Below are 23,926 nucleotides of genomic sequence, written 5' to 3'. Positions count from 1 at the left end.
ACGTTGCCGCCACTCATACCTCACCTGTCATTCAACAACATCTTTGCCTCTGCACTTCCGCCTCGACTGACATCTCTGCCAAAACTCTACGTCTTTGAGTATGTCTGCTTGTGTCTGTATATGTGTGGATGGATATGTGTGTGTGTGCGCAAATGTATACCCGTCCTTTTTTCCCCCTAAGGTAAGTCTTTCTGCTCCCGGGATTGGGATGACTCCTTACCCTCTCCCTTAAAACCCACATCCTTTCTTCTTTCCCTCTCCTTCCCTCTTTCCTGGCGAAGCAACCGTTCGTTGCGAAAGCTAGAATTTTGTGTGTCTATCGACCTGCCAGCGCTTTCGTTTGCTTGGGTCTGTATATGTGTGGATGGATATGTGTGTGTGTGTGTGCGCGCGCGAGTGTATACCCGTCCTTTTTTCCCCCTAAGGTAAGTCTTTCCGCTCCCGGGACTGGGATGACTCCTTACCCTCTCCCTTAAAACCTACATCCTTTCGTCTTTCCCTCTCCTTCCCTCTTTCCTGACGAAGCAACCATTGGTTGCGAAAGCTAGAATTTTGTGTGCATATAGTGTTCATTAAAAAATGATGATCATTCCACTTGGGACCTGTGGAATGGTACATTAGCTTATTTGTTTTAGTTGTAAATATTTGTCATGTATTGTTGTTTTTCTGACATGTTCCACATCCTGGAGGACCTCCTCACTACGGATCAATTGGAATGAAAGTAAATCTAATCTAATCTAATCTATTTTGTTTCTTGGTTACAAACGAAAAATGTGTGTTTTAGTTGTTTCTGGAAACTGAACCCCTAAGGCGATGAAATAGGGGATGAGAGATTTTTACGAACATATTTTCTTATGAAAGCATTTTTAAAACTAAATCAATGAAAATTTAAATTTGGCTCCTCAGTTAAAAATAAAAAATACATGTTTTACTGTTTTTGGAAATTCAACTCCCATGGGGGTCAAATGGGGGGGGGGGGGATGAAAGTTTTTATGTATATATTTCACTGTGGGAACATTTTTAAATCCTGATGTATGAACGTTCATATTTGGTTCCTCTGTTAGAAATAAAACATATGCATGTCATTGTTTTTGGAAATTCAACACCTTAGGAGGTGAAATAAGTGGTGAAATGTTCTACGAAAGTATTTCACTACGAAAATGTTTTTAAAGCTAAATCTTTGAAAATTGGAGTTTGGCTTCTCAATTAGAGATGAAAAAATATGTTTCACTGTTCTTGGAAATTCACCCCTAAAGGGGTATTGGGTCAGATTGATTCACTGACTCATCATCGCCCAGCCCTAACTGCTAAGAATAGAAACTTGAAGTTTGGAGAGGGTGTGGAATTTGTACTGTAGGCATCGTTTAAGAAGCGATTGAACGAAATTCCGCTCCTAAGGTTATGAAGTAGGGGATGAAAGACTTATTGAAAATATGTCGCTATTAAGGAAATTTTGAAGCTGGAACTATGAAAACTGGTATTTCATATCTCAGTCATAAAATTAAAAAATACATTTTTCAGCATTTTTGAAAAGAATTTTTTGAAGATAAAGAATTACTAAACAACTTCTAAAGGATTTTTAAGGCTACATCTATGAAAAATGGTATTTTACTTCTCATTTTGAAATACAAAAAATACATGTTTCAGTTTTTCTGAAAATTCCACCACTAAGGGAGTTCAACAGGGAGTGAAAATTTTTAAGAAAATATTTTGTTACATTAAAACAATTTTAAAGCTAGTTTATGACAATTGATATTGTATTGTATGGAACTGGGACCCTAGAAACGACGGAGAGGCTTCATCCTCGCCGTAGCCCTCAGTGGTTCACAACCCCACAACAGGCTACAGCAGTCTACTCACCCCATCACCGCCCCACACCGAACCCAGGGTTATTGTGCAGTTTGGCCCCCAGTGGATCCCCCCTCCCCCCACCTCCCCCTGGGAATACCAGACAAGTGTAACCCCAATGTTTACATGGTAGAGTAATTATGGTGTATGTGTATGTGGAGTTTGTGCAGGATTCGCTGACATTGTGTAACTGAGGCGGAATAAGGGGAATCAGCCCGCATTTGCCAAGGCAGATGGGAAAACGCCTTGAAAACCATCCACAGATTGGCTGACACACCGGACCTTGACACTAATCTGCCGGGCAGATTCATGCCTAGGGACCGGCACGCCTTCCCACCCGGAAAGAAGTGCGTTAGACCACACAGCTAACCGGGCGGGCCAAATATGATATTTCACTTCTCTGTTAGATACAGAGAAATATCTGTTAGAGAATAAAAGTTGCTATGGAAATATCTCCACAAGAACACAAAAGGTATGATTAAGAAAAACCTTGGACTCCAGCTACCAGAATTGCTTTTTGGTCAGAAGTATATTCAGAAAAGACCATGCTTATATGGCCTTAATTGGTGCAAAAAGCTTACAAGGAGTTGCAATTTGTGGACGACATAAAAATTCTATTAAATAAAAACAAACAATATCTCTGCAGACCATACAGTCTATGCAAGGGAAGCAGCAGGCACTAAGCTAATACGTATTAATCTCACAATCATTTACTTCTCACTTGTCTAGAGGCTCAACACCTTGTCCCAATTTAATTGCACATGGCTGTACTCTTCAAAGTCAACTTCTCTCAATGCTATACTCCATCTCTCAGAGCTTTATTGTAAATAGCTTTGGAAGATCCACAATTACATTTTGTGGTTAGAGAAGTCAAAGATTACTCATGCATATCATTGGCATTTATAGTGTCCCATGTAACTAAGTGCTGGGTTCATTTTACAGAAGTATCATTTTGACCTGCTTCAGAAAACCTAAATTGTCCATTATTACTGCTCACTACCCTCTTAGAAATACTTCTCACTTCAATTTGACACTTATATCTGAACTGATTAACAATGTATATTAGAGTTTTGAAATTCCCATTGTGTCTAGATGTGAAGTTCCATTACAATGGTCCAATTACATCTAATAATTAATTTTACATTTACTAAACCTGTGTAGTATTCCAGACAAATGACAGTGAACAGAGCTTTCTAGTGCTCTCTACTTGCGTGGCTAACATAACTGTGAAACATTTCCCATGCATCAATAGCAGAACAGCTTGTGATAGTTTCTGAACAAAAACAGAACTTCAATGCAATGAAAAATTCAGCTCATGGCACGTCAAATCTGTCATTGGTTTGTTACCCAATCTATGCTGAACACTCCATAAAACCTCCAGAGGTTAGTAAGTAGTAACTGATTACTGTAAACCACTATTCAGGACCAACATATACTGTCAGGTTTCTGGCTGTCTTTAAGAACACCAAATTCTGATCCCTGTCTTTTTGTGTGAATCAGTATCAGTGTTCCTTATCACTCTTCCTTTCTTATTACTCTTATTTTGAAATCAAATAAAACCATTTTTTCAGCTTCTATTGCCATGTCATCTACCACAAACCACTTTTATGCTCACTGCTGCCACCTCACAGTTCTCACAGAGGCACCAATCAAATAACCTTTCCTCTATTCTTTCACACATCTTTGACCACATCTCTGACCAACTGGATTTCAATCTGCTGCTGCTGTTGTTATTGTTGTAGTCCTTCTGCCCGAATATTGGTTTCAATCTACCCATCTAAACTTCAGCATTCTTCTGTCGTGTCATATTTCAAATTCTTCTGTTTCATTATTCTCTGTGCTGTTTATCATCCATGTTTCTCTTCTGTACCAAACTACATTGCTGACAAATACCTTCAGAAAAGAGTTACTAACAAATTTATATTCAGTACTAAGGAATTTATCATTTTCAGAAAGGCTTTTTTCCCCTTTGTCCATACCTGATGTAATTTGATTACATTCAATATGCCTGATTTTATTTTTGTTGGTGTTCATCTTTTAATCTTTTTTTCCCTTCTATTCCACTCATCTTCCAAGTCTTTTACCAACTGTGACTGAACTACAAAGTCGTCAGCAAACCTCAAAGTTTTTATTTCTTCTCCCCAAACTTTAATTCATTTTCAAAATTTTTACTTGATTTTCTTTGCTTGTTCAGTGTTCGGATTGAATAACTCCCTTCTTATTGTTTCCCTTTCATGTCCTCCTGTAGTCTGCTTTCTGTACAAGTTGTAGATAACATTTTGCTCCCTGTTTTTTATCCTTGCTACCTTCAATGTTTCAAAGAGTATATTCCAGCCAACACTATCTAAAACTTGTTTTCCATAACAACAACAGTTTAGTTACAATGGGGAGAATTGGATTGGGCAACACCGTGAATTCATCATAGAGATGTTCTTTAAAAATGCAGTACTTGTGGCCACCATTCAGAGGAAGTTCTATCTCCAATTCAACATTCCACATAATGGTGCAATTTCAACCCATAATAAAATTCTGCTACAGGTTAATAACTTCCTTGAAACATGTTCTGCACTGAAGGAAAAACCAGGAGGCAGTGCAAACACGGCCACATCACCTGAAAACATTGAAGTTGTGCAACATGCAATTCAACAGAGACCCAACCAATCTGCTAGATGACACGCACATTCTCTTGGGTTATCAAATCCGTCCATTCAATGCACTTTACACTGTCTAAATTTTCATTTCCACAAAACTGCAATTGTTCAGGTGTTGAAGACTCAACATTTTGTGAGAAGACGTTTCGCTGAAGCAACGACAGATGTGTTGGTGCAAGAACCTGGAATTGCGATTTTAATGTCAGATGGGGCTCACTTTTACCTAAACAGCAGGGTTTAAAAAAAAAAAAGTACCATTATTGGTATCCAAACAATGCTCAACGACTGCACCAGTGCCCACTGCACTTTGGCTGTGTCACAGTGACGGTGTTCTTTGGCTGTGTCACAGTGTGGGTTGGATTAGGGAAATTTTGTGTCATGGGGCCTTATTTCTTCGAAGAAAATGGGAAAGCCAATGCTGTGAACTCAGAGCATTATTTGACCATGTCGTGTGAATTTCTCACCCTGGAACTTCGTCGTCTTGGGATAAATTGTTGAAATGTTTGGTTTCAGCAAGATTGTGCAACAGCTCACACTTCCAATGTATTTATGTCTGAAGTAGGGAAGTCGTTTCCATGGAAAGTGATATCCGACTGAGGAGATGTTGACTGGCTGCTCTGCTCTCCTGTCCTCATTCCATGTGACTTTTTCTTGTGGGACTTCCTCAAGAGCAAAGTCACATACTGTGCTTCAATTACAGGATACCACTGAGTGACAGATTCATGCTATAACCCATAACACGCTGGAGATAGTGATGATAAACTTTGTGCAAAGGGTCAATGCGAACACCGAAAAAGAAGGCCAGTACTTGAAGGGCAATATCTTTCACAAACAATTAATTTCTCTCAAAATGAACACATAAGATGTAAACATTTATTGACTGTGTATCTTTAAAAATAAAATAAGTTACTATATTTTAAAATGTCTGGGTGCTATAAATTTAAAAACCATCAGACAATGCTGACTCACCCTGTACTAGTTTTTGCCAATGTTCTGCAAATGATTCATTAAACTGATACTTTGGAAATATTCCCACCAGTTCTCACCTGTCTTGTTTGCAATAGGAATTATTTAATCATTTTTTAAGTCTGAGGGTATTTCACCTATCTCATATGTCTTGTACACAAGGTAGAATAGTTTTGCCTTGGCTGGTCCTTCCAATAGTGCATTAATTAACAGAATGTTGTCTACACCAGGGGCCTTGTTTCAGCTTGGGCCTTCCACTGCTCTGTCAAATTATTCTCACATTATCACATCTCTCATCTTGTCTTCTTTACTTCCTTTTCCCTTTCTATAATACTGTCTTCAAGTTCATTTCCCTTGTATAGCCACTGTATATATCCCTTCCCCTTTTCAGCTTTCCGTTCTTTGGTTAGTACTGGTTTTCATTCTGAGCGCTTGATATTTATACAGCTGATTCCCTTTCCTCCAAAAGTTCTTTCATTTTTTCATAGGTGGCATTTATCTCCCCCCTATGTTTAGAGTACAGCTCTGTATGGTGGTGCAATGTGGGCTGCGGAAAAACCAGAACAGAAGAGAATCAAATCACCTGAGGTGCGGTGCTACAGAAGAATGTTGAAAATTAGAAGGACTGATAAGGTAAGGAACAAAGAGGTTCTCTGTAGAATCAGTGAGAAAGGAATACCGTATATGGAAAACACTGACAAGAAGAAGGGACAGGATGGTAGGACATATGTTAAGACATCACATAACAACTTCCATTGTACTAGAGGGATCTGTAGAGGTCAAAAATGTAGAGCAAGACAGAGGCTGGAACACATTCAGCAAATAACTGAGGACATAGGTTGCAACTGTTACTCTGAGATGATGATGAGGATGGTACACAAGAGGAATTCATGGTGAACCACATCAAATCAGTAAAAAGACTGATGCTTCTATTTCTACAGCCTCACTTTTGTCCTTTGGCCATTCCTGCTTAGCCATTTTGAACTTGTGGCCCATGTGCCTTCATTTAACTCCGCATATTAATTTGCGAATTAAATTTAAACAAATGTCACCTGTACTGTTAAGGAAGCTAAGGTAGCTCTCACACAAAGAGTGGCAGCTATAGTATCATGCTTAATGATACAAACAAATACTAGCTGTTGTAACGGTACTTTGACTACCGCACCTCCGCCAGTGCAAAGATATGATTTACGATCGCGCATGCAGAAGAGCGCTGCGCTAGCGACAGATTTTTTATAAGGTATTTTTTTTTTTTTTTTTTTTTTCCGTAGGTGCTTGTTTCTAACAACTAGTCTTCATATGTTCAAGATGTGTATTTTTCGGCGCTGTATTAAACAATGAGGAAATTAAAACTATATTACGAAACGAAGTTATTTCAGTAGTGAATCGCAATGGTTATCGCCAAATTTATAAATTAATCCTGACAGCGAACAATAAAAACAGGTCATCCTACAAGAAAGTTAAGAAGTATTCCAGACGCAGCCACGAAGACTATATTATAATAAATACTACGTTTCTAACAGAATTATAAGGTAAATTTCAACTTATTTCTGATGCTACTTCCTTACAGTCGCTTTTTGTAGTGTTGCCGACCTGGTCTGCCCTTCACGGTCAAATTACAGCACTATCTCAATCAGTGATACGAAGTCCGCCTTATCCGTAACTTACTCCATCAAAATTCAAAACCCAATCAGATTTTCTATTTTGTATTTTCATGGCAGAACCCCGAAGAGAGGAAACATTACACTGTACACAGGAAACTGATTTTATCATCACAACTTGATTATTACCAATAACTGCTTGTCACACAGCAGCCATTTGAACTGAACGGCAGCTGTGTGCACTAACAGCGAAAAGATATATCATGTGCACAAACTAGATTTTTCATACACTGGAAATGTACAGAGATGTCTACTATGTACATCACAAGACACAAGAAGGGCACATTATTTATGTATACATTCTTTTTGTTATGTGAATTACATTTATTCAAAAGTACTTGTAAAGTAACCAATGCTAACAGAATCTTAACTGCACTTGTTACAGCTCAAAAGAACCACAGTCTGCCCAAACAACCACCACACCCAGCAGTGCACTCCTGATTACGTGTGTGCAGATTATCTGCTTTGTGGATTATTCATGCTTAAAAAACGCCTGCACCTTTTTCTCTATTAAATAGCAAAGAACAACCCACTGCATGACAATAAGTGCCATTTCCATTGTTTAAACAACTGCCGTGTGGCAACAGAGTGCCATTTCCACTGTTATCAGCCTGCTTGTTCCATGTAAATAGAAAACAAACTCTGTTTTCCGATATTAGCCGGTGCGTAAGTGACAAAGAAGCAACTTGAAAGAAAAGTGATGACGGAGAAATAGATGAAACATGTTTGATATTAAAACAAAACTTAGAATTAACTGAAAGATGAGGGGAAACTGCTGCAAAACTAGTGCTGATTATGGTACTGGAATGCAGACTGTACAGGACATTAAAAAGGATAAGCAGAAAATACAAGGTTTTGTCCCAAAATGCGATTCTAATTCTGGATTATCTGCACAAAAATGCATTAAGAGATCTATATCTGATGAATTAGATGCTGCTCTTTGGCTATGATTTAACCAAAAATGAACAGAAGGTGTCATTGTTTCAGGCACAGTGTGTGCCAAAAAAGTTAAATTTTTTCCTGAAGCTCTATTTAAACCTCATCCAGATGGCTAACCATATTCAAATAATGTCAGGGGATTTGCAGGCTTACTGTGCAAGAGGACAGGCTTAATTCAAATTTTACAGCAGCTCATTCGTTCCAGGATGAGTTCCAGAAATGTATGCAATAAGAGTATTTCACACCCAACCAAATTTATAATGCAGATAAAAGTGGTCTGCACTGGAAATGTCTGCCAACTAGAACCCTAACTTTTAGCAGCAAAATTCGTGGTCTTGGATAAAAGTCATTTAAAGAAAGCATTACAATTTTGTGCAGCCCTAATGCTTCTGGGAACCACAAAATGAAACTAATAGTGACTGGAAAATAAAAAGAAAATCACAAGCAGCCAAGGATATTGCAGCTAAGGATTTCCCTGTGCTTTATTACAACCAGAAAGGAGCAGGAATGGATAGTAAAATTTTGTACCACAAGTTCGGTAATTTCTAGAAGAGAAAGGATTGCCACAGAAGGCTGTTCTATTGCTTGATAACTCCCCTTTTAGTTCCCGATGAGAGGATTCTCATATCTGATGATGGTCTCATTGAAACTAAGCTTTTACCTCCTAACATGACTGCCATTATACAGTCAATGGAATAGGCATAACTGCATCAGTGAAACAACACTACCAGCCTTGTCTACTGAGAATGCTAGTTGATGAGGGTGATTTGGTGGCATTCTGGGACAGATTGACAGATCTAGATGCTACACATGGAATTTCTGATGCCTGACAGGAAGTCAAGCCACACACACTAGTTCGATGATGGAGGGAAATTTTTCCATATACAGAAGAAACTGATTTTCAAGATTTCAGTGATGAAAAAATAACTACACAAATAATGAATCTGACAATGGGTTTAAAATGGTTCTGAAGATGTCAATGAAGAAAACTTGACTGAGTGGCTGAAGCCTGATGCCTGTAACCCTGCTTCCAGTCAGTGAGTTATGCCGGAATTGTGACAGCTGCTTCACAAAAAACAAAGAAGAGGACATTGAATGTGAAATTGGGGATGAAGACAGTAGCCCTGTCGGTCATAGTACTGCATTGCAATGTGTCGATACTCTCCGAGATTATATGGGTCACTGCAGGTTTTAGTACAATGACATCACTGCTGCAAGAAAAATTCAAAATGTTGTGTGAAAAAATGTCATCTCTTCTCAGAAGCAGACTAACATCACAGATAATTCTAAGAAATAACAGACCTACAGTGCACACAACTTTCAAACAAACAATATATATTTGAAAATTATTTTCCAATTACTCTGAATAATCAGAAGGATACTGTACTTATACTTCAGTCCCTGTTGAGCTTCAAAAATATACTGATCAAGCAAAATTATAAACACAATTTACTTCATAATAAACATAGACTAGACTAGCATAAGGATAATTAATTTTTAGAGTCTAAATTATGGGACACTCTGATACTAACCAACAAGACTGAAATTCTCTTCTAGAATGCCACGGTGTGCATTAAACCATGCATTTGCTAGTTTGCTATTCTTGCTTTTTCCACTGAAAAAATTTATGGCATAAACTACTAAACCAGCAATCATCAGCATTTCCAGGTAGAAACTGTCCCAGTTAGTTCTGAAGTGCAGTGGAACCTACAACAGATGATGCAATTCCTGTAAGTCCAATAGCTACTAGTTTATATGTTAATTTAACCTTCATTCAATTGGACATTCATAACAGAAACACACTCCCAGACCATATACTTATTAAAAGAAAAGATAGCATAATAAGCCAAAATGAAAATATTAATTCATAATAGTAATGAAACAGTATGAAATGACACAAAGAACTAATACAAGACACTATGCCTCGTGGACAGAGTGTGCACACAAATCTATTCACAAAGAATAAAGGAATTTTGGCATTGTAAGAAAGCAAAGTTCACTGCGAAATACAATCATACGATCAGAGCCAGACTAGAGTACTAAATCAATAATAAACATTTCGTATACAAATGTACTTCATTTTACAAATCTCTATGTTTAGTTGCCCCACATCCCCCTATGCAAAATGAAGAACTAAAAGTAACACGAAGTATACAACTTTGATTGTAAAGGTAACTATATACATCAGCTGCAGGAAGTCATGAAGATGCACCTTCCACAGAAAAACAACCTAAATATAACATTTTCAGCATTTACTGTGAATATAAAGCATTCTCAGCAAGCACATCCATGGCTTTCAGTTCCTAACATATATCTTAAGATCAACATGATAACCATATGATTTAACTGGCTGACATCAAACCAATATGAGTGACTCCCACTACACAAATTTGAGTTGGATTTCTGGAGCATATGTGCTACTTGCAAAAGTACTTCACAAGCCACCTCTCCAGTCATACTATACAGCAAGACATATGACAATACAATTCCCTGCTCCCTTCCCCTACACAAAATTGAGTCTGATTGCTGAAGCATTTTTACCAGTTGCAAACCGTACTTAACAAGCACATTATCAATCACATTACCATGCAAGTCACAGAATTCTCTGGTCCCTTACCCTATATGCAATGTCAAATAAACAGTTAAACACATTGACGAGTAACTGCAACCTTCTTTTGGCAGACGGAAGAACCACTTCATCAGTTTGCCTTGAGGCATACCACCTATAAACAGTGCCAGATTACTCAGAACAAATGTTGCTGTAGAAAATTTTTGATCGCACATTGTGTGTAGCACATAGAAATTGTTCCAATTCCTCAAATAGGGGATAGCAGCCACACAGAAGAAGGAAATTTCGGAAATTTGTAAGTTTCTACAGGACCAAACTGCTGAGGTCATCGGTCCTTAGGCTTACACACTACTTAATCTAATTTACGCTAAGGACAAAGGACTGAGGGAGGACTCGAACCTCCGACAGAGGGGAGCCTTGCGAACCATGACAAGGTGCCTTAGATCGCACAGCTACCCTGGGGCGGCACACAGAAGAAGGAATAAATAGAAAGGTGACTAGCACACTAGGTATGATACCTACGAGGAATACAATAACCATCTTCTAATTACGGTATTTTTCAGTGTCGGGTCAGTCTCAAATTCTGAGCAAGTCATCATCAGGTGATACCAATACATTACACAGCAAATCATCTACTGGACAGGCCAGGATGGCATTCACTACAAATTTACTGGAAATGAATATTCATTAGTGGCAATTTGTTTGTGGTGCAATTGCGTGTAGAAATGAGTTGAATGTTGCCAGAATGAAAAGAAGTACCTCCTGAATTTCACTATCTTTACCTTTGTTATTGTAATTTTTGGTGCTTCTTTGTCATCTGGCTTGCCCCCCTGGCCAACAGTATCAAAACCTTCAAACTCTTCTTCATCTTGGAAATGATCAAATTCACCATCATCATCCTGAAACAAGAAACAGACAATCTGCAATGAGACATCAAAGATATTTGCTTAAAATCAAACAAATAAGTACAATTTCATTCAAAGCTTAAAAAAAAATTAATACTATTACTGCTTTAATATACCAGCATGCGTGTGCGCCCACACACACACACACACACACACACACACACACACACACACACACACACACACACACACACACACACACACACAAAACTCTAACTCACTCTCTCTCTCCTCTCCCCCCCCCCCCCCCTTTCCCCATGGTGCTTCAAAGATACATCACCGAGAAATTCATTTTCATTCTTCAGGGAAAATATTTTTAGAATATTCAGCAAAGCAAAAGTATTGAATCTGGAAAGTAGTAGTTTTCAAGAAACAAGACAAACCATTTAAAAAATGCAAGTTCTACATTCTTCTCCATTCACAAAATTTTACTTATACATAAAACATTATGGTCTCTAGTGTTTTCTTGGTGTGACTAACAGTGTGCTTTTGCTTATTCAGCAAAGTTGTGGATTCTGTTTTATGTACGATATTTCAATGACCAACCTAGTCATCATCTTCACTGTTGTTGATGTTGCAGAGCTATTTATAAAAGAGTTTGACTCCCAATACTCATTTATCTTTCAGAGCTCACACTAATACTCTGAAAAAGTCAGCATTTTCCCACTCTGGTGGACACATTAGCCAGTTGGATCTTAAGAAAGTGAGTGAAAAACTCCAAGCTTTGTTTAAAGTGAAACCTCCATCACATACTTTTTCTTTTCTTTCTTTTGTGGGGGGTGTTCCAGTATCTCTTACTTTGACAGGCTTCTTAAATATGCTGTTCCAAAAACTTGGCGTTCACACAGCGACACTGATCTCATCATAATTCCTTTCTTGATCCTGTCTGCAGCAGCTTATTTGCTTGGTTGTTTCAGTCAGGTGTGTTACTTTTGTTTCTTGAGCCTCTCTTTGACTGATCTAATTGTCTGCCACATATAAGATCTACTACATTCACAAGGTCTGCAGGAAGACTAAGATGAGTATGCTGATGTTCCTAACAACCTGTAAGACAAGCAAGTTGTACATATGTTTGCCAAAATCTATCATCCTATTAACACATGAGTAGCCAACAAAATTATGTGTCTTGTACATCCAGTACTAGTACAAGACACAATTTGTGACACCCGATGAATGCTAGAGATCACTCTAAAACTCTCTTCAGCTACAGCTTTACGTGCCATCTACACACCCTACAGTTTCTTGGGAATGGGTTGAAAATATGACACTGTCACAAGTAGAATTCACGTTGCTAAAAACAACTGCGTGCCAGACAGCAGAATACGATCTCTTGTCCAAAAAGCCGTGACAAGAAACAGGGACCCATACTGTAGTTAACCTCACTGAAATAAGTGTTATGAGATTAAATTGAAAATCCTTGCTACAGAATTAAATTTTGTGCTCACTCAAAACCTGCCACCAACAAAACGTTATATCAATTCCATGGAGCATGTTGAAGCTTTGCTCCCACTAGAAATAGTAGTAGCGATTCACTGCAAAATCTGTAGAAAAACTTACCAAGGTGCCACCAGCTTAGATCCAACATCTCTAAGAAACAACCAATAGCACTTAAAAAATCTGTGGGAGTACAAGGAAACTTCAGTCCGTGCGATTATTGACTTTGGGGTTACCTGAAGTCGCATGTGTATTGTGATCGACCGACATCTCTTGGTATGCTGAAAGACAACATCCGACACCAGTGCCTCACCATAACTCCAGACATGCTTTACAGTGCTGTTCACAACATTATTCCTCAAATACAGCTATTGTTGAGGAATGATGGTGGACATATTGAGCATTTCCAGTAAACATGTTTGTTTTACTTTGTTATGCTAATTATTGCTATTCTGGTCAGATGAAGCGCCATCTGTTGTAAATTTTTTGAACTTTCGTATTTTTTGGTTCTAATAAAACCCCATGTCATTCCAGGCATGTGTGTCAATTTGTACCTCTTTATATACATTATTACATGATTTTTTCAGTTTTCAAATTTATACTGACTTTTTGATCACCCGGGGTATCTTAAGTTCCACCCAGTACCTCTCCAAAACTATAATATTTTGATTTTCTGATGATGTGTTAAAATGCTACAGACCTCTCAAAATGAAAGTATTTGTGAAAATGTTGTAATGATAGGGAAAATTGAAAAATTGTAATAAAGAAACTAAAAGTGATAGAGATCTGAATACTTTCAATAAATACTTTGTTTTGAAAATATGAATAGTCACATGATGTCAACTGTCTTGAGAAATGATAAAGTGGAAGACTGCTAACTGTCAGCTATGGCATTAATGTATGAAATTCTTAAACTGTCAAAATATTTGTACGTAAAGATGAAAGAATCTGACATTTTTTGGTTATTTAGAAATTATTTTCTCCAAAACCCCCATTCTAAATGTTCTAAAAATTTCATGGTACTTTAGTTGGTTGTTTTACTTAGGAAATGTACAATCAGAGTGGGCAATACTTGTCTGAACAAAATGTGAGAATTTTATTAGGTAGACCTAGCTCTACTCTCAAGGGTTTTTTATATTTTTACAAAAAAAAAAAAAAAAAAAAAAAAAAAAAAAAAAAAAAAAAAAAAGAATCATGGACACTTAAATATTTAAATTCCTTGCTGATTTTAAGTAAATATCATGCAAAACTGGTATTTCTGAAACAAAATAATTACTTTACATTATAGGTGAGTGAGAAAACAATTTATAATTTTGTTCAAATACATTTTATAACAATAATGAGATACAGAATATTTTTATACCCATTTTTCTTTTTATGATATTGTTCATAAATTATTATTGTCTTCTGTCATGATTTTACTTCTTCAGACTCTCCACAAATTAAAATTGCCTACAATGTAACAATCAACACTGCACTGTTGGAAAGAGTTCGTTTGCGTTTTTCATCTACTGCTCACTGAACTTGTATAGCCAAGCTGAATTTTCACGCAAACAAAGATGATCCAATAAGAGCAGTACTAGGGAAATGGGAACTGTACATTGACCTTATGATGATGGCCATTTGAAAGCATATGCAGGACCAAGAGGTGTCATAAAGGAGATGGTTATATCTTGCAGTTCATGAGAGACATTTATTATCTGCCCCACCTAACACAGATTGTCATACACACAAGAAATGAAGTGGCTCACTATGATGTCTTTTATTGTAGATTGTGGTCTCTGCATTTCTCACACAGTAACAGACTGCATTTTGTAGAGAACCATTCTTGCAATTTATGTGTCTCTCTGGGATGCAACCCAGTAGTGACTTGATTGAATTCCTACCACATGCTTCATAGAAGAACACTCTTCTCTCTTTTTTTTTTAATGGAATTCCCTTGATGTACGTTCATTTATAATTAAGAGTTTCATGTTTGTTACTAATGTCAATATGGTGTATACAAATCTAGTAGCATCTCTTATAGTATCAACAGCTTCATGCTGGAGATTAAATATTGTTGCAAGATGTTTACGCATACCTCCTACTCCATCACATGCACCTTTTCCATGACCTTTTGCTGAAAATATCCCTTTTTTTGTCTTAATTCCTGACCAAGCTCATAAAGCTGGAAGCAGTTTTTAAAATGAGACGCTGCACCGTCAGTCACATACAAATGTATATGAAATGCATGGCCTCTGATGCTATGTCATCAATTATCATGCTGACAGCGTGACATGCATGTGCACTGGCATGACTGAGATCATCACTGACAATAGCAAAACAGTGTGATGTTCCCAGGAAGTGAGCAACACATGTGAATATTGATACCTGTGATGTGTGCCAGCGATAACTTTGAATTTCGTTCTGTAAAGCAACAGACACGTTCTCAGCAAAGTTGAAACGAGGAACTAATGTGGCAGTATTCTGGGATGTGGCTGATTTTACTTTTGCTATAGCCTGTCTCTGAATCGTCTGGATATGATGGTGAACTATTCCTTTTATGACCCAATGCCTAACCTCTGTATCAAACTTGTCTGGCTCTCCTGTCTTCTTCAACAACTCTCCTCCCTCCCACAATGCATATACACTCCTGGAAATTGAAATAAGAACACCGTGAATTCATTGTCCCAGGAAGGGGAAACTTTATTGACACATTCCTGGGGTCAGATACATCACATGATCACACTGACAGAACCACACGCACATAGACACAGGCAACAGAACATGCACAATGTCGGCACTAGTACAGTGTATATCCACCTTTCGCAGCAATGCAGGCTGCTATTCTCCCATGGAGACGATCGTAGAGATGCTGGATGTAGTCCTGTGGAACGGCTTGCCATGCCATTTCCACCTGGCGCCTCAGTTGGACCAGCGTTCGTGCTGGACGTGCAGACCGCGTGAGACGACGCTTCATCCAGTCCCAAACATGCTCAATGGGGGACAGATACGGAGATCTTGCTGGCCAGGGTAGTTGACTTACACCTTCTAGAGCACGTTGGGTGGCACGGGATACATGCGGACGTGCATTGTCCTTTTGGAACAGCAAGTTCCCTTGCCGGTCTAGGAATGGTAGAACGATGGGTTCGATGACGGTTTGGATGTACCGTGCACTATTCAGTGTCCCCTCGACGATCACCAGTGGTGTACGGCCAGTGTAGGAGATCGCTCCCCACACCATGATGCCGGGTGTTGGCCCTGTGTGCCTCGGTCGTATGCAGTCCTGATTGTGGCGCTCACCTGCACGGTGCCAAACACGCATACGACCATCATTGGCACCAAGGCAGAAGCGACTCTCATCGCTGAAGACGACACGTCTCCATTCGTCCCTCCGTTCATGCCTGTCGCGACACCACTGGAGGCGGGCTGCACGATGTTGGGGCGTGAGCGGAAGGCGGCCTAACGGTGTGCGGGACCGTAGCCCAGCTTCATGGAGACGGTTGCGAATGGTCCTCGCCGATACCCCAGGAGCAACAGTGTCCCTAATTTGCTGGGAAGTGGCGGTGCGGTCCCCTACGGCACTGCGTAGGATCCTATGGTCTTGGCGTGCATCCGTGCGTCGCTGCGGTCCGGTCCCAGGTCGACGGGCACGTGCACCTTCCGCCGACCACTGGCGACAACATCGATGTACTGTGGAGACCTCACGCCCCACGTGTTGAGCAATTCGGCGGTACGTCCACCAGGCCTCCCGCATGCCCACTATACGTCCTCACTCAAAGTCCGTCAACTGCACATACAGTTCACGTCCACGCTGTCGCGGCATGCTACCAGTGTTAAAGACTGCGATGGAGCTGCGTATGCCATGGCAAACTGGCTGACACTGACGGCGGCGGTGCACAAATGCTGCGCAGCTAGCGCCATTCGACGGCCAACACCGCGGTTCCTGGTGTGTCCGCTGTGCCGTGCGTGTGATCATTGCTTGTACAGCCCTCTCGCAGTGTCCGGAGCAAGTATGGTGGGTCTGACACACTGGTGTCAATGTGTTCTTTTTTCCATTTCCAGGAGTGTATTATTGTCAGTATCCTGAAGGTGTAATGCTTCAACAGTCATCACTTCAGTATCACGATACATTGCACCCTCCTGCAACAAACATTTATCTTGTGTCTCTAGACATATACACAAAAGCATAGTGTCCATCTGTGTACATCTTTCTCGTGACACTGCTTATGGCAAAGCAAACAAGTTTCAAATTAGAGCAGTAAATGCATGTGCATACTTCCTTCACTGACAGGCATTCTACCCATTTTGGTTCTCTTTTTTCCATTAGGAGATACGCTTCTCTTATTGATCTTGTTATACATCTTTTTAACTTTTTTACCATTTTAACTAACAGAGATAACATCAGCCCGGTTAGGACTTCGCTGCTGCAATCTTTGTCATCATTTGGGTAATATTGCAGAGCAACAGTAAGCATATCATCTTGCAACAGATGCCCACAGTATGAATCTGGGCATGCCCACATACCTTTCTCATTCTTTATTTTACGAGCTTTTGAAATCAAATAGCATGTGGAAGTGGGTATGTATTTCTGTATCTGCTGCTTAGAGTAGCTACCTGGTATCAGTGTCCGTAACTGTACTTTAGCAAGACCCATCTTGGGCACAAAACTATGTTGTGGCTACTTTTCTGGGGACTGCACCAAAGAACAAATTATGTGCTCCCATCCTACCAATTGTTTGAGTGTTCAGGGCTCCAGATCACAGAAAGTAAAGCAACATCTGCAATAGTTACCTTCTGAGCTGCCTTACATTCACTTAATTACCCTCAGACAAACACATTGCTCATGTATGGTTTCCTTTACTATTAAGAGAGGAATTAAAGATCAAAGGTAACAGATGCTAATTCTTCTGTTCAGAGACAAAGCAGCCTTTCTGCATATCAGTAAGAAAGAGTTAAACTTACATCTTAGTACAGAATTTAGAAAGGAAGTGAACAGTCGAAAGAAAAGCCATTGCCAGATGAAGGGACAAATTCATGAGACATGCTGAGACACATCCAATAACTGTAAACTTGACAATGAAAGAAATAGTTATGAGAAAATAATACAGAGCTAGGAAGAACTTAATATACGTAAAATATGATGGAAGGCTATTGGGTGTAGGAGAGCTCCAAACTGAAAAAATTAGCAGAAGATGGGTGTAGTTGAAGCACTGCATCAAAACCAGTTGAAAAAGTTGAATGAAGAATGAAGATTACACTTCAATGTCCTGTCAATCAGAGAATACATTAGCTTCAACAGGAGGAAGAAAAACTACAGAATTTCAAAGGAACCATTCCAGCATTTGGCTTAGAAAAGTTAGGGAAACTATGAAAAACCTAAATAAGAATAATTATATGGGGATTTGAACAGCTTTCTTCCTAAATGAGAGTCCAGTGTTCTAACCACTGTCATCTCACTCAGTTTGTGACTGATCACAATAAACTAAACAGTGGCTTCATAGTAATTTTATAACTGCAATCTAACATTAAATTATTCCAAATGATCCTAAAATATTGATAAGATTATTCATTCTATCATAATTTTTCAACATTTGATTTAATCAGGGAGACAAAACAACAGTAGTGCCAGCCACCTGTTACCCACACTGTAACTAAGTTTATAGGCCTAGTGCAGTTTGTGTTCCAAGGCATGCAGTAAAGTTTGGAATGGACCTCCATTAAAGTAAAGAGGTTTTATCTGGACTTCATCTTACAAAGAAAGTCAGAGAAACTGACAGCAACAAAGCCCACACTGCCATTTCTATCACTCTTTTGACAGATACATGTGTGTCACAATTGTATAACTACACAACAAATGTACAACAGCTGTTCACTAAAGAATGGCCACAACATTTTTATTGTCATAATTTCTCATGCTAGAATTTAATCTTAGGATATTTCGTTTGCTTAATGCATACAGAACATGCTATATCAGTTTCATTGTTGGCACTCCTGGTTCACACCTGTGAGAGGCACGCAAATTGAGACATATTGCAACCATGGTGGCGAGGTGTGATGAACAATATGCGACTTTGAAACTCTGCTTTTGTCTCAACTAAGCTTCAGCTGAGGTCTATGCAGTGTTGCAGGAGGCCTATGGAGAATCTGTTCTTCCCTAGAGCACAGCTCAAAGATGGTTTAAAATGTTTAAAGACGGGAGACAACCAATTTCATAGGAAGTTGGACCCAGTGTTCCAGTCACTGCTCTTACGGAATAAAACAACACTGCAGGTGTTACTGTGCGAGAGGATGGATAAATAATCTTACTAACACATTCTGGAGCATAGAAAATTCAACAGTATGCCACCCACAAGTTGGCAAAGATAATTTACACCTAAAACATGTTTGTCATTGGTGGGTTCCTGGACTGCTAATTCCCAAACGAAAGGACATTCGCTTGTAGGTCTGCATGCAGTTGAAGGTATGTTAGAAGAAAATCCAGAGTTTCTTTCAAAGGTAATCACTGCTGATGAAACATGGCTACCTCATTTTAATCCTGAGAGCAAACAGCAAAGCTCAGCATGGGAATCTCCATCACCAACTTACAAAAAAGCAAAACAGGACTGCTTCTGCTGGGAAGTTATAGTCATTTTTTGATATTCATGGAATGGTTTATCATTATGTTCTACCTGCACAAACCATAAAATGAGCAATACTACAGGATTGTTCTGGAAAGTTTGGAAGTTCATATCAAGTGCAAAAGACCACATATCTGTGAAATAGGTGGATGCTGCACCATGAAAACGTGTGGCCACATATTGCAAATATTATTACTAAATGTCTTACAAAAATCAATGTGAATTGCACTCCTCACCCTCTCTATACTTCGGATTTGGACCAATGTAACTTTTTCCTATTCCCTAATCTGCGAGAAATGCTTTCATGGGAGGTGTTTTCCATCATCACTCTTTATTGAATAGCCCTCATGAAATTTAACAAACGAAAGCTGTATCTTAATACGTGCCTTTATTGTTTGAGTATTACTTTACTCGACATTTAATTGCAAACAAGTAATATGTGGATAATATATTTCCCATGTGATACAAAAGAAGAGAAACATTCCATAACTCTTTTTTTAAAAAAAAAAAAAAAAAAAAGGCCAGGTTATTGTCAGGTCTAATGGTGTCAGAAAACAACTAAAAACAACCAACAAGCATGCCAAGTCAAGTTTTACTTACTTCCACTACTGCTTCATCTTCTTCTTCCTCCTCCTCTTCTTCTTCTTCTTCAATTTCTGGATGATCTGGAGGTGCTTTGGCTTTGGGCACCTGATTGGTTTCTTGTGAGTCCTTCAGTGGAATTTCTTCCTCATCTTCTTCAAAATCTTCAAATTCTGCAAACTCATTATCTTCAACTTCATCTCTGAGATGTGCAGCTACCCACATGTGAGTCGCAATAAGAAATACGTGAATTATAATTACATATGGCTTCATTATCCACTGCAACATTCAGAAAAAAGTGATCATTGGCATTATGTTAAATAATAATATATAACACAATTAATGATATGGATTTTACTTATATGAGTATAGCCTACCATTAAATAACACTCAAAACAAGCATCTTCCAGAAACTGGGTGGAAATATCTATTATTTCACAGTGAGCATACCACAACAGATTCCAATGTCAAATCCACAAATTCCCATTCACCTACGTCTATACTCTGCAAACTGCTGTGAAGTGCATGGCAATTGGATACATCCCACTGTACAAGTTATTAGTGCATTTTCCCCTATTCCATACACATATGCAGTGTGGGAAGAATGATTATTTAAATTCCTCTGAGCTTGTTGTAATTAATCTTATCCCTATAATCTCTATGGGAGCAATGTGTAGGATGTTGTAGTATGTTCCTAGAGTCATCACTGAAATCCAGTTCTTGAAATTTTGTTAGTACGCTTTCTTAGATGTTCAGTTCTTTCAACATCTCAGGGACACTCTACCGCTTGTCAAACAAACCTGTGACACCCGCGCTGCCCTCCTCTGTATACATTCAGTACCCCTTGCCGGTCCTACTTGGTGTGGGTCCCACAGACTAGAGCAGTATTCTAGGATGCCTCACCTGAGTGATTTTTAAGTAATTTCCTTTGTAGCTGGACTGCATTTCCCTAGTATTCTACCAATAAACCACAGTATGCTACCTGCTTCACCCATGACTGAACATATGTGATCATTACACTTAATGTCCCTACTAAATGTTATACCCAGGCATTTGTATGAGTTTACAGATTCCAACTGTGATGCACTAATATATTGTATTCATAGGCTAATATGTTTTTTTTTGCAAATGGTATAATTTCACAATCTGGACATTTCAAGCAAGCTGACAATCACTGCGTAACTTTAAAATCTTATAGAATATTTGTATAGCTTCATTCAGAATGTATTTCACTGTAGATAACTAAATCGTCTGTGAAAAGCTACTATTAATATTGTCCGCTAGATCATTAACATTGTGTAATTGATAGTAAACATAATTTAATCAAGCTGAGGGATATCTTTGTGGGGAAGAAATATCAATGGTCTGATCATGAACCAACACTACATACAGCACAGTGAGACAATGCCTGTAAACCATTTGATCAAAAAGCTTCTTGAGTCACATAAACATTGATAGACACAAACAGCTTCTACTATATTTAGGGATAATATAGTTACAGAATCTTAGGATGATACAAAGGCCAGTCAAGTAAAAAGTGGAATTAACTAATATCAATTGGGATATAGGACTAGTAGGATTATTAGAAATAAGTAAAACATAATTAAAATCAGGACATGCGTTCTATACCCAAGAAACAAAGCAAACAAGAAACTCAGGAATACACTTTATTGTGAATAAAAAAGTTAAAAAGAGTTTATAGATACTGAAGGAATTTGCCAACACAATATCAAGCCTTGTTTGGAAAAGAAATGAAAGATTTTTAATACATAGAAACTATTCAAGTCTTTGCCTTAACATATCCACATTCTGAAGAAAAGGTGCAATTCCATCACAAAGAGTTGCAGAAACCAACAGGCAGGAAATCTCAGTACAAAATAATAGGTGGTTACAAATTAAATGCAAATATGTGACAAAATTAAAGAGCAAGTCTTCAGTGGGAAACTTTAAGGTATGGCAAATATCGTATGTCAGTAGAAACTGACAAGAATGATAATACATTTGTTCTAAACACATTCTTTCAGAAGAAAACAAATATAAAATGGATTCTGGAAAAGACAGAATCAAACTAAAATTTAAACTAACTTCATGAATGGCATCATAGTCCTAGGCCACCTTAGAATTTGTAAGTAATCACAGACTACTGAGAAGCACAGTGAAAAACAGGTGCACAGCTCAAAAGAAACATATTATTCTGGCATGAAATCAGTGATGCAGGTACAAGAATTTATTTCAGAAAAGAGGAGGCACGCAAGTTTAAATTAACCCTTTCCAGCCCAGTGATGCCATATGGCATCATCATATTTAACTTTTTCCCAAGGCCAAACTATTTGTCCAAAGATTATAAACTAGTGTACAGGGCTTTCTAAAGTTCATTGTTCTTAGGTTGGCTACCGCGAATTCGCTAAAACAGAGAGCACCAGGCTACAATGCCTTGACAAAAGTATTGTTGCATGGTGTCTACGGTACAGTGCACCCAGCTGGACTTTCAAAATATTATATCAAGGTAAAGGAAGCAAACTAATATAAAAGTTGCACTAATAAATTATTGTTGAAAGTGTAAATTAACTAGTAAACACTTTGAAAATAATGCTGGTTATGGTAATTTTCTGCTTGGAAGTCACAAACATGTGTGATTCCATTTGGCATCATTGGGCATTTGTTATGTTACCAACTGTAGTACATGCAATAACTTCGACTAAAGTTGACCATAATGTGTAACTCTAATATTTTCAAGTTTCTTTTGAAGCTTTATTATACTAACTAATATTAATATGTTAAAATTTTTAATGATTTAATTTACCAGTTTTTTAGCTGCTTTAGTAAAAAATTTCTGGCTTGTTTACCAGATGATTCACAATCATAAATCATTATCAGAAGAAGAAATATTGCTGCTTCTCGAAGGTGATTTATCTGATTTTGACCTTGATACATCTGGAGAAAGAGATTGAAAATGCTCGGCAGCAGGACCCTACTACACTGGATATACAGTTTCTTCAAGGAATGGACCTTGATGTGGTTGGAATTCTGGACCCTCAAGCCAATGATGAAGATGATGTTCCCTTAGCTTCAAGATTACTTGCTGAGCCAAACCTTGCACCAAGTCATTCAGTGTGATACACACTGGGATCTTCGGTGGAGAATGAAGGACATTGAAGAAGTGGACACATCATGTAATGCAGTTTTTTCTGAACCTCCAGGAAATGAACTGAGACCTTTGCAGTATTTCAGAACAATGTGTAGTGATGACATTATCCAGAACCTAGTCGAGCAATCTAATCTATACTGCACACAGGAAACAGGTGCATCTTTAGATACAAATTTTCGTGAAATAGAAAAGTATATAGGGATAAACATCCTAGCAGGTGTTGTGAAAATGCCTAGTTACAGAATGTACTGGGCAGAGTCTACAAGATTTTCTCCAATAGCTGACTCAATGCCTAGAAATAGGTTTGATAAGCTAAGAAATTATTTACATGTGAATGACAACACTAAAACGAAATGAAGAGAGGACCCTGATTATGACAAGCTGTTCAAGGTGAGACCATTTGTTGACAAAATCAAACAAGGTTTTTCAATTATTGAACCTGAGAAATATCATTCAGTGGATGAATTAATCATTCCTTTCAAAGGTCATTCATCCCTGAAACAGTATGTAAAAAGCAAACCACACAAGTGGGGTATAAAAGTTTTTGCCCATGCTGGTTCTAGTGGAATTGTGTACGATTTTGAAATATACTGAGGGAAAGGAACTGTACATAAGGATACTGGT

The 23,926-nt window shown here is 38.4% G+C and overlaps 1 protein-coding gene across 3 annotated transcripts in view; it reads right to left on the bottom strand.

Moving 5' to 3' along the window:
- Nucleotides 1-23,926, bottom strand: part of LOC126457775 (PAT complex subunit CCDC47) — an 81,568-nt gene that overhangs the window by 43,752 nt on the left and 13,890 nt on the right. For 2 of the 3 annotated variants that reach the window (XM_050094357.1, XM_050094356.1), the window contains exons 1-4: nucleotides 20,532-20,668; nucleotides 20,173-20,433; nucleotides 11,417-11,533; nucleotides 9,598-9,772 (exon numbers count right to left, since the gene is read on the bottom strand). In XM_050094357.1, coding sequence (XP_049950314.1) covers nucleotides 9,598-9,772; nucleotides 11,417-11,533; nucleotides 20,173-20,433; nucleotides 20,532-20,534 — 556 coding nt within the window. In that variant the 5' untranslated portion in view covers nucleotides 20,535-20,668. Of the gene's footprint in view, nucleotides 1-9,597; nucleotides 9,773-11,416; nucleotides 11,534-20,172; nucleotides 20,434-20,531; nucleotides 20,669-23,926 lie in introns of those variants that run through there. The other variant, XM_050094358.1, reaches the window with a different exon arrangement.

The sequence above is a fragment of the Schistocerca serialis genome, chromosome 2 (assembly GCF_023864345.2).
Source record: "Schistocerca serialis cubense isolate TAMUIC-IGC-003099 chromosome 2, iqSchSeri2.2, whole genome shotgun sequence".
Taxonomy (NCBI): domain Eukaryota; kingdom Metazoa; phylum Arthropoda; class Insecta; order Orthoptera; family Acrididae; genus Schistocerca; species Schistocerca serialis.
This window is presented reverse-complemented; position numbering and strand designations above follow the sequence as displayed.